The sequence below is a fragment of the Plasmodium gonderi genome (genome assembly GCF_002157705.1).
Source record: "Plasmodium gonderi DNA, contig: Chr07, whole genome shotgun sequence".
NCBI lineage: Eukaryota > Apicomplexa > Aconoidasida > Haemosporida > Plasmodiidae > Plasmodium > Plasmodium gonderi.
Window position 1 is genome coordinate 89,573 of NW_021628932.1, and position 12,160 is coordinate 101,732.

A 12,160-nucleotide genomic window follows, 5' to 3' on the forward strand; every position below is an offset into this window, starting at 1 on the left:
ATTTTATTTACAAGACAATATAAAAAAAACACAATAAGCCCCTTTTTATTTTTTCTGAATTAACTCTTTTTATAATTTTTTTTTTTTTTTTTACTTATACTTTTTTTTTGTTTGTTGTATATCTATATATATGTGCACGTATCAAATAGAAGATCCCTTTCATACCAATGCACAAATGAAATATACATTTCTTGTATAAATTTTTTGTAGTTAACAATTTTTGTATAATTTCGTATGTAGTTAAGTGTCCTCTCTTTTTTTTTTTTTTTTTTTTTTTTGTCGTTTATATGCTTTTTTAATTATTAAAGTTGTAACGTAAAAAATCAGGAGAAAAACATGTAATTTTGTTACACCAGAATGTTCACAAATATTCATATTAGACTCAATTTCACTTTCTTTTTTTCTTCCATGCAAAAGCTTTTTAAAGAAAAAGAATTAAAAGAAGCCACAAAGAAGCATAAAAAACCATTTTTTTAGAGATTTTTTTTTTTTTTTTGGAAAAAATATGAGATAAAAAAGAATCTTCTGCTAACTATGTATATTTAAAAGCTTCTTAAATTTTAAATTGTGTCAATTAAATAACTTACTAATACAATTTTAGAAAAAGCTATTTTAGCTTTTTATATATACAAAATAATTTAGGAATTTTGTAATGATGCAGAATTCATAGAATGCGTAGGAAAATAAGAATACGGTAAAATTATACTCTTTTTCATGCATATTACTATATCGTAAAAGTAAGACTACAGGATGGTTAAAAATTATGGATAGGGGCATTCACAACAGCAAAATGTTACAAACTTTGGCTGTTAAATACCATCATGTCAAGATAAAAATCGGATTATATCTTGATTTCTTTGTCTTTCAATCTTTTTTTATTTCTGCTTCTCCTGGTATTGCTTATCCGTGTTCTTCCCAAGAGTTAATCATTCTGAGCTTGTACAGAATTAATTGACTTGAAGTACTTCTCCAAAACATCCTTTACATTATTCAGATATGTATAAAAAACATCAGATGCTAACAACAAACTATCCTTCTTCACTGAATGGAAAAAGTGTTCTATGTTATTTAGAGCTTGAATAAATCTGTCTACAATGTACCAACTATACTGACCTAAATCATTTTTACTTCTTAGTACATTATATTTCCCGTGAATAAAATAATCCAAAATATATGAATTCTTTAAGCACACCTTTTCTTCTTTTATCACATCATCTTCATATTTGAAAAACGAAACGTAATCATCTACAATATCTGGAATCATGTTCATCCTTATGTCTAAGTCCAGTATGGAAGTGTGAAGCAGTTCATCCAAGTTACTGAAATTGTCACATTGGAAAAGGGAAGCCAGAAAAGGGGATCTAATCTTGTACTCACCTACCTTCGGAAAAAAAAAAAAAAAAAAAGTGAAAAGTTAAGCAAGCTGTTAATACGAAAAAAAAAAAAAATAATAAATAAAATTCAAAACTCGTCGCATTGTTCATTTTTTCACTACAAAAACATGTACCCAATTTGGTATGCAACATATCTACAAACAATCGTGCATACGAACATGTTCACAAAAAAGTGGTTTCATTTCCCATAGGTTTTAAAATGCCTAACCACACAATACACCCCTAATATTCACTCGTAATACACATCGCGAGGTTTACGTGTGAAAGTATAATCTTTTTCCTTACTTTGGACTGATAAAAGGACAAATATTCAGAATTCAAATTGGGAAAAATCTCTCCCAAATGGAGTGTAGGATGTTGTTCAAAAATATATAACTTTGTGTAGGGAAGCAAGTAGGTCTTCTTGTTATGTAACAAATTTAATTTGGCCAAAATTATAAAGGAATAATTCATAAGGTACCTTAGTAATACGTTTTCAATATGCTTAATATGCTTTCTTACAGGAGCTGGTAAGGCGTGTAATAATGGAAAATAAGTCGAACTAAACAATTCCAATTTTGTTCTAGCTTTGCAATTAACATTTATTAAAACTTTGGTTATGGCTATTTTATTTTCTTTTATTTTATTAATGAAATGAGAAAGTATAAATAACAAAATAAGTTGCCCTTTTGACGAATCATCTACTAATATGTTACGAGAGTAATTTTTTTCAAAAGTTATACGATCAATTATTTTCTGCAAAGGAATCATACTAACAGATGAACCTAAAAATGTGGTATCTCCAACAATATTATGTAACACTTTTTTTATTAACAAGTAGGTTAATATTAAATTGTTATCGCATTCCTTTTTTAAAAATATTGCTAATTCAGTCATATTTATTACATTACATTCTTCATCTATTGCTTCCATTTCAACTAAAATGTTTATAAACATTAAAAAATGAGCTTTGATTTTGTAGCATAATTCCTTTAAGTTCTTTTCTCCTTTCCCAACTTCTCTTTTCTTGTTTTTATTCATAGCTAAAAATTCACAATATAAGTCATTGTATTCATATTTTCTATCCACAAATTTTTTAAGCGCATTTATTCTCTCTTTGTATTGGTTAAATTCGTTAGCTTGATCAAGTATGTATTCATTTGATTCGACACACGAATTCTCATTCTTCATATGCGATGCATTGGGAGAAGATGTTATATCAGCATTCACTTCTGTATCATGATTGTGTAATTTCTGCTCCTCTAATACATCCTTTTCTGTCATAGTAGTTCGTTCAGAAAAATAGGTACCTGCTTGATCATCATTGTCACCATCTCCCCAATGTTGAAAGGCATTTACATAATACAATGAATTGTAAAAAACGCTGAGAATACCATTAATTCTGCTATAAAAATTTACATTAATACTTCTATTCTTTTCAAAAATTTCTTCCTTTTCAGCAACAGTCATGGTATCATCCTTCTTCTTTTTCTTATTCGGTCTATTAACAATTGATTTATTTCTGCTAGTAATTTCTTCCATATCCTTGTTTTTTTTCAAACAGTTATATAATAGCATACTTCTACAAATATTTGTAAAATTTACCGCATACGATCCTGACAATGTCTGCAGAGGAGAAGTAATTAATCTTCTTAAATTTTTAAAGTTAATATTCCATATAATTATGTTTCCATATAAATCAAAACCTCTTCTTCCAGCTCTTCCGGATGTTTGTTTAAACATAATCGAATTTAATTCAAATGTATGACCAGCAAATATAATAGACTTACATGGTATATTAATACCTAAGGACAAATTTTTATTACTAAAGATAATTTTAATATATCCTAATCTAAATAAAGATTCTACAATGATAGTAAATTTGTACGGTAACACTTCATAATGCAAACCTATTCCTCTTTTCAAACCTTCAATCAGTATTGATTTATATTTTCTTCCTTCTATTGCTCTTTCTGCTTCTTTTATCAAATCTTCTATCTCTGTAACATAATTAATATACACTTTTCTATTGCAAAAATAAAAATCTCCATCATATTCTTCTGAAACATCTACAGGTGGTTCTGGTATTTCTTCTTCATTCAGCATATCTAAATATTCCTTATCCATATTCTGTTCCAATCTTTGATTTCGAGAAACAGTTTTCATTTTCAATAATATTTCTCTTTGCTTCAATAAATTTTCATATTTTTCTTGTCTCAATTTATTTTCCATCTTTGTGTTAAATGTCCTTTCTTCATCTCCATAATATTTGTCATGTTGTCTTCTCTTCAATTCATTGATCAAGTTAATTGTCATATCTTCTAATTCCTTTCTTTCAAAATTGAATACAATACATGGTAAAAAATTAATTTGCTCCAACTGTTTTAGTAATTCTATTAATTTATCACTATCTAAATACTCTTGTTCTGAGTTTACAGTTTCTGTATATTTCACTAAATCGTGTGATTTATTCAAAATGTATTTCTCATCTAGTATTACACTTTTATAAAGTTCTTGAAAAAGTTGCTGCTTTGGAACAATTTCCTGGGTACCTGTACTACTGTATAAATGCTTCGTAGTACCACTTTGAATGTTTTTAGAATCCTTCTTGGCTGCTTCTTCATCTCTTTCTTTTTCCTTTCCTCCTTCTACATCTTCATCTTTTACCCAATCAGCGTTTTTCATATAATTCGACAATAATATGTGTATGAACATCTCATAGTCCAAATTGGAGATATACTTATTTTGTATCAAATAAACAATGGTTTCTTTTACTGTGTGCATATAATAAATGAACTGTTTTTTGTTTATACATCTAGTGTATTGAAAGTAAAAGGATGGTTCTAAAAATTCCACCAAATGGTAGAAATTATTTTTTCTAGCTAATTCGAATAACAAAATTATAATTTCGTATATCTCTCTTGGGTTGCAATAAAAATCTTTATTTATTCCTTTATACAAAATATCTCGATAATTAAAACAAGCTAAAGGATTTAGGTGATGCAAATTCTTGTTTGTATATACATACAATATTAAATCTGAAAATCGTTCATAAAACTTTATTAAATGAAGATCCTTTTCTCCCTTTCCTTTTTTTATCATAACATTTTGAAGCCAAGAATAAAAATATTTTATGTTACCTATCGTAGCAGATAAAGCTAAAAATGGTGCATTACACAAATGAATAATATTTTCTATTTGCGTACCATAAAATTCTTTTTCTCCTATACAATGAATTTCATCAAAAATTATATACTCAATTCGACTAATAAATTTTGATACATTTAAATTGGAATTCTCATCGTTTATTGTATAACCAGAAAGTAAAATATTCTCAAACACACTAGGCAAAACTATAACTATTTGTGCATCTAATGCTTTGTCTTCTGCATATTTATCAGTCATATAAGAACACAATTTATTTCCACCATATTTAGAATAACCTTTTGTGCTGAATCTTCCATTTACTTCATGATAAATTTGAAACGCTAAAGTATCATTAGGAGCAACATATACAACTACACTATCGTTATTTAAACGTAAAACTTTGTCCATTACATAGTAACAAATAAATGTTTTACCACTACTAGTTGGGCAAGATACTAAAATGCTCTTTCTTCTATCTACCAAATTTAAAATATTATACTGCCATGTATCCAGCGTAAACAATACACGCTTATCTTTTATATTACCTGTTGTCCTATCTAACAAATAGTACATGTAATATAACTGAAATTCATGTTCTTTCTTCTCATCAATTTTTAGTTCACTATGCACTTTCACTGAATTCAGTTTGTATTTATAAATATCATTCAAATTTTTTTCCTTTACATCATGCTTCGACAATTTCGCACTTCCATCATTATTTGAACTACTGACGTGAGTAGTATCATACTCACCACTAAATTCATTATGTTTTTTCCCCTTACTTTTGTTTTGGATAAGGTTTTTCTGAATTCCTTTTTTTTTATCATTTTCAGTTGATACATCTTTCACTTTCCTATTTTCATTTCCTTTTCCTTTACCTCTTTTCACATTTCCTAATTTGTCTTCTTCTATTTGTTCTTCATTTTCTGTTTTAGAATCATTCGAAATGTTCTTCCTAATTTTTACATATTCTTCAAATAAATTATAACTACTATTTTTGAAACCTAGTGATAATAATACCGTTTGTAATTGAACTATATCCTTTTCAGTTAAATTTTCTTTATATTTATTAAAAATTTCGTTCGTTAATTTATAAATCAGCATAACACTTTTAATTGCATCTGATTTCTGCTTACCGCTCTTCACATTTTTTAATTTCGTATACATTATAATTTCAAACATGCTATTCAAAACTTTTAAGCTAATTTTTATTTGAAGTTCCACGCTTTTAATTAAATTTGTGATATTACTAAAGTTGTATACATCTACTAGTCTATTAAATCCGGATATTATATCCAGAGACCATGTGTTCATATCTGAATAACTATTGTTGCTACGCAGTTTATTAATTTTACCTTCTAACACATTGTATCTTTCCAAATCAACTTCATATATTTTCTTTTCGCTTGACAATTCTTTTTTCTTCAAAATTTCATCCTTTCTACTTAACGTATTAGTACTGTTCGTTTTAGTACCCTTTTTAGGAACATTTTCATTATTATTACGTCCTTTTTTGTTATCATCTTTGTTATTCCCCTTCTTATAATTCATATCATTTTCTATTTCACTATCCTCATTTTCATCATCCAAAATTTCGAATATGTCATTTTTATTTTTCTTCGTCTTCTTACTGCACTTGTTCATCTCCTCACGATGCTGATTCCTCTTTTCTTCATCGAGTGATCCATCAAACAGCCTTTTCATTCTTAGTTTGATTCCATTTTTTTTATCTTCATCTTTCAAATAATTATATAATTTTTCAATGATATAAATGTAATATTTTATCCATGGATGATTTTCAGAAATAACTATTGGATGATGTAAAGAACTAATATTTAAATACTTTGCTATAATAGCTTTTCTCTTTTCATCCCTCTGTTGACGTCTTAATTTATATTTATCATCTTTTTCTTTTAAACTTAATGGTACTCGATTTTCTTGCGATTTTTTAAAATAACTTTTTAGAATATCCATAAGATTCTCTCTATCAGTAATATGCAGCAACCCCAACAATTCAAAAAATTCACTGTCATATTCTACATATTTGTTCATTAAATTTAATTTAATGTGTATCAACTTTTTATTTTCATCCTCTAATATATTATTATTTACTAAATCTTTTATACTAAAAAATGTTTCTATAAAATCATTGCGAATTTTTATTAAGTTTACATTCGTAACAACCTTAGCCTTATATGCATCTTTTACATTTCCATCGACACCTTCGTTTTGTCCATTATCTACTATAACAGCGGGTTCTTCCTTATTGTTTCCTTGCACAGTGTTATTAATATTGCCATTTGACACTTCCAAAATATTCTCAAAATTGGTTAATTCATGCTTTTCTAAAAAAGTTATATCATCCTTTAGAAAACTAAAATTTATAGGGAAAAACGAAATACTATCACCACCGACCACATACTGAAATGATTTTTCAAAAAATTCCTTTTCTTCAAATGAAAAATCTTCATACACAATGAAATGTACATTTTTTCTTAGTTTAAAACATGTAAAATTAATCAAATTATGCACTATAGAAGCATTAAAAAAATTTAGCAAATCAGCATTTTTCACATTCTTCAGTGTGTCACAATAAGACTCCTTTTGTAGCATTTTCAAAATAAAATTGTATATATTTAAATACAAATATACATACGGTTCTACAACACATTTTATTACTTTAGCACCGTTCGCACATTCGCTCTTAGGGCAATCATATAAACATAAATTTCTCATGTTCAACTTTTCGATTAGATAATTCTGCAAAAAAAGAAGTTTCAGTGTGAAAATAAAATGATTCCATCTTTTCTCATCATTTAAACTACATATCCCTTTGCTTCTCTTATAAAAAATTCTCAAAACAATATTTTTCAAATTACAAGCATTTTCCTTAACTTCTTTTGAAAATGTTTCCACAATTTGCAATTCTTCTTCGCTGTAACTTTCCTCTTCCTTATACAATAAGTCGTAATCTCTTATATCGTGTGACATAATATGGAGTTTCGTTTTTCCATCTCTATTTGATTCATTCTGTTTCTCTACATCAGTTGATTCCTTGTTGTAAAACTTTTTGTCAAACAAAATTGACGCTTCCTCATTCAATATTTCGAGGGCCTTAAAATTAATGCCCATGTAATTTATAGAAAATGCATTTATGGTGTTTTTTTCAGATTCAAAGTTAAAAAAAAATACGCACTTTATATCCCTCATTACGTTATTGATTAAGAGAAAATAAAAACAAATAGACATCTCCCTAATCTCTTCATTGTAATGGTCGTAAATTTTTTTTTTCAAAACATATTCCTTGTAGTTTTTATCCTTCACTGGGTTTGTATCATCATTAGAGTACACTTCCCCATGATTTGACACGTCCAAAGTGTCAGAATATTCAATAGGGGTAAGGTAAAATTTATTGAATGCATATAAAAAGGATGAACTATCCTCAACAAACATAAACAAGGGCTTATATTTAATGATATAAAAATTGTAATTGTTGTCATTATACCAATTATCAAATATAAAAAAGGGAATCAAATTTTTCTTACAATGTATGATTAAAGCATTCCTTATTAAATTATAATTTCTAAAAACATTCGTTTCTTTTTCAAAAAATATGTTCAAAATATTAAAAAATAAGATATGAAAATTGGAATTACATGTGGATATATCACTTAATATTTTTTCCACGTAATATATTACACTACTAATATTTAGAGAATTATTAAATGATAAAATATTTTCATCTTCTTCATTTTCAAAACAATAAAATTTAGATAATAACATACAAATATGAATTATCAACCCCTCCCCATTTATAATATACAAACAGTTATAATCTGCAACAATACGAAATATGTCAAATATTTTCGTATGCAATTTGGAATAAAATAGTTCTATCTTTGTGTCTACACTTATGGATTTATTATTCACTATACTCTCAAAATCATTCAAGTCATTTTCTCCACACTCCTTCAAAAACTCGTATCTATTCCTTCTATCACCTTCGCATATTCTTAGATCTTTCATATCTTTTAGTTTCTTAATTCGATACTCATTATTACCTAAATTCATTATATATGACGTTCTATCTTGATTCATATAGAAAATTTTAGATCTCTACACCAATGTGGTGTTCATACAAACATATGTGCATCTATTTTAGGCAAATGGAGACACGAATAATTTGGAGAAAAATAAATTAACGCAATTAATGAAATGGGAAAAAAACTGTAAATTCTACGCAATCATATGAACCCCTAAACAGTTTTAATTGCCTACATAAATGGGGATGTCAAAAAAAAAAGTCTCTTGACTATAAGTGTGCATATAAGCATACACACATATTCATTCAAGCAGGAATTCATAGAAACGTAAATTCATGCAAAGATGCATTCATGCAGTCGTTCATACATACAACAGCTCATACATTCAATCGTTCATACATGCAATGGTTCATACATGCAACCGCTTATACATGCAATAGCTCACTCAACATGAAAATGCCCATAAAAAGGTCTATCTTAAAATTTATGAATTCATTCGATGTTATTTCTTTTCCTTAAATTTATTTATAGAATGTGTTCATACTTTCATATATTCCGTAAAAATGGTGTTGTTCTTTCTCAATATGTCAACTAACCTGTGCTCATGAAAATCTTATGTAATGTACACGTTAACCTTTTGTGGGAGCCTTTATGTTAGCCGTTAAATAAAAGTTAGTAATACATATGTAAAAAATTAGAAATGTGGAAAATATTTATGGAGCAATATATTTTTTTCTTTTTTTTTGGGGGAGCCCTTAATTCTTATTTTATTTTTGTGTATTTTACGATGTTCACTTTTGTTCTCTATACTTTTTTTTTTTTTTATTTCTTGTGTGGTTACAAAAATGCCAAAGGAGAAACAGGTTTCTTTCAATGAATTAATATGTATGTTAAAGAGAAGTTTTTGTTTGTTTTTTTTTTTTTGCATTTTTTGGATTTTTTCCTGATCTTATATATAGTTATGGATTAACGGAAGTTACATAAATAAAAAAAAAAAAAAAATGTTCTCGATCATACTTATACAATTTAAGTAACTTCAATAAATATGCACAACTTTGTTTACTCTTTTTTTTTTTTTTTTTTTCCCCACTTGATATGTTAATGTGTTACTTATCTTTGGAGTGAATATTTTAAGTCACGTGTTCATGTTCATTGGGTGATATGGAAAATATCTTTATTTAAAAAAAAAAAGAAAAAAAAAAAAATCAACGTATGTTTAAGCATACTCAAGTGTTATATTTATAAGCAATGAATCAGTCACATACACCACTCGGGTGTAATGTATACATGGTAAAAAAAAAAAAAAAAAAAAAAAAAAAAAAAAATAGAATCCAAACAGAAAAGGAGAAAAAGAAAACACGCGTGTAATAGAGAAGAAGGGGACTTTTTTCCTAAAACCAGAAAAAGTGGATGTAATGTATTTATTAGAAAAAAAAGAATATATTTAATTCGAACCTAAACAATGAAGTGTTTAAACCTCTTTTTTTATTTCACATATATGTAATTATTATGTGATGTAAATATATTGATCTCATTTTTGCAACTTTGATCTTTTCACAAAAGATATATATGATATATTCCATAACATAAAACATAATTTTAAATGAACAATGGACAAAACCAAGCATCTACAAAAAAAAAAAAAAAAAAGGCCTCATAATCTTATGTGGTGTAAAAATGCTACTCCTCGAATATGATACCCCAAAAAAAGAAAAAGAAAACAAAAATTAAAAAATACAACTAAAACAAACACTACAGCTAAAACAAAAACTACAACTAAAAAAAAAAAAAAACGATTGTGCCATCTTTGCACAACATTTGAAAGAAAAAAGTCGTGAAAATTGATTTTTTAAAGAAGTCTATATTTTATGATTATGTGCATGTTTTTAAAGAACGGAATGAACATTATTATGTTGGAGTTTTATTGTATCTGCTTATTGTTAACCGCTTATCTCGCGCATATTTTCTATACCAGCAAAAAATAGATATTCTGAAACTGGACCCTGACTTAAATATACACACACATATATATATATGTACACTAATACAGATTTGTAAAATATGAACAATTCTTTTTTTGCTGAAGTCTTCACCTTCTCATTTTTCCATGCATATTTTCTTATTTCAAAAAAAGGGAAAAGATAAAAATGTTTTAAAGCAAGTCATTTTATGCAGAGGACTGATGTGCACATACTAATCATTTAATTCATATGACCATAATACGGAAGAAGAAAATTAACATGTCACAAAATCAAAATTTGCAACGTGAAAAAAAAAAAAAAAAATACCTAAAATAGATAAAGGAAATGATACATGAATAAAAGAAATAAAGGAAATAATGAAAAAAGAATTACAAAACAATCAGACACATATTAACCCTCTTATGCATCTTGTTAACTTGAGAACACACAAATTCACAAAAATAATCGACCGTTTCGGTTCTTTTCCATCCCAAATTTATTCAACAATTCATTTGAAAAAAACATGTTCTGTTTATGTTGAAACCCTATGAGAATGACAAATAAATGTATAATTACAAAACAAGTGCCAAAGCAAAAAAAAAAAAAAAAAATTAAAATAAAATAAAATAAAACAAAACAAAATAAAATAAAACAAAATAAAATAAAACAAAACAAAACAAAATAAAATAAAACAAAATAAAATAAAACAAAACAAAATAAAATAAAACAAAATAAAATAAAACAAAATAAAATAAAACAAAACAAAATAAAATAAAATAAAACAAAATAAAATAAAATAAAACAAAATAAAATAAAATAAAATAAAATAAAACAAAATAAAATAAAATAAAATAAAATAAAACAAAATAAAATAAAATAAAATAAAACAAAATAAGGTTTTAATTTTTCTCATCATGTTATATCACATATTTATCATTTTGTCAATCTATAATACGATATTGTAATTACATCACTAAAAAGTGATTATATCCAGTTTCCTGTTTTATGCTCAATCTTAACATACTCTATGGTGGTAGCATGGAGGAAGAGTACTTAAAGTAATTACATTTAATTTTCCCCTTGTATTATATGCATAATTCCTTCCGCAATATAAAAAATTAGTGCAAATGATAAATTTTATACTAAGCAGTGTGGTAATATGCAGTCACCTGTCTCTTAATGGACGATTTGCCATAGTTACAAACCACGAGTTCTCATAAATACTTACAATGTGTGTTTTTAATAACATACACTTATTCCCCTAATAAAGCATAAATGATAAAAATGTGCGCATAGGGGAGGAAATGTACTACAAAATGCTTTACAGCGAAGAGAGGAATACTCAATAGTTGGCATATAAAAATATATACTGTCTTTATTATTTGTATGTGTCAATGAGTTCTCTCTTTTCTTTCAACACATATGATGTTAGGAGGTAATGTTTTTTTGTTGCTCCATTGAGATGTCTAAATCCAAATATTTTTAATTTTTTCTCTGCTAAATTATGTTTTATTTATATGAACAAAATTATGATCTATTCATTAATAACTATGGAGATTTTATACACCCTTATGCATTTCTGTTTTTTACAAAAAAGTTTTTAAAGGGGTACATAAATTTGTAAGTAAAATGTTGT

The 12,160-nt window shown here is 26.6% G+C and overlaps 1 protein-coding gene across 1 annotated transcript; it reads right to left on the reverse strand.

Annotated features, from left to right (window-relative positions):
* Nucleotides 1-922: 922 nt before the first annotated feature.
* On the reverse strand, nucleotides 923-8,591 carry PGO_070130 (DEAD/DEAH box helicase; the record flags this gene model as incomplete). Its single annotated transcript, XM_028686886.1, has 2 exons — nucleotides 923-1,381; nucleotides 1,680-8,591. 2 exons carry the CDS (start codon nucleotides 8,589-8,591, stop codon nucleotides 923-925), a joined length of 7,371 nt encoding a protein of 2,456 aa, XP_028542687.1.
* Between the last annotated feature and the right edge of the window lie 3,569 nt (nucleotides 8,592-12,160).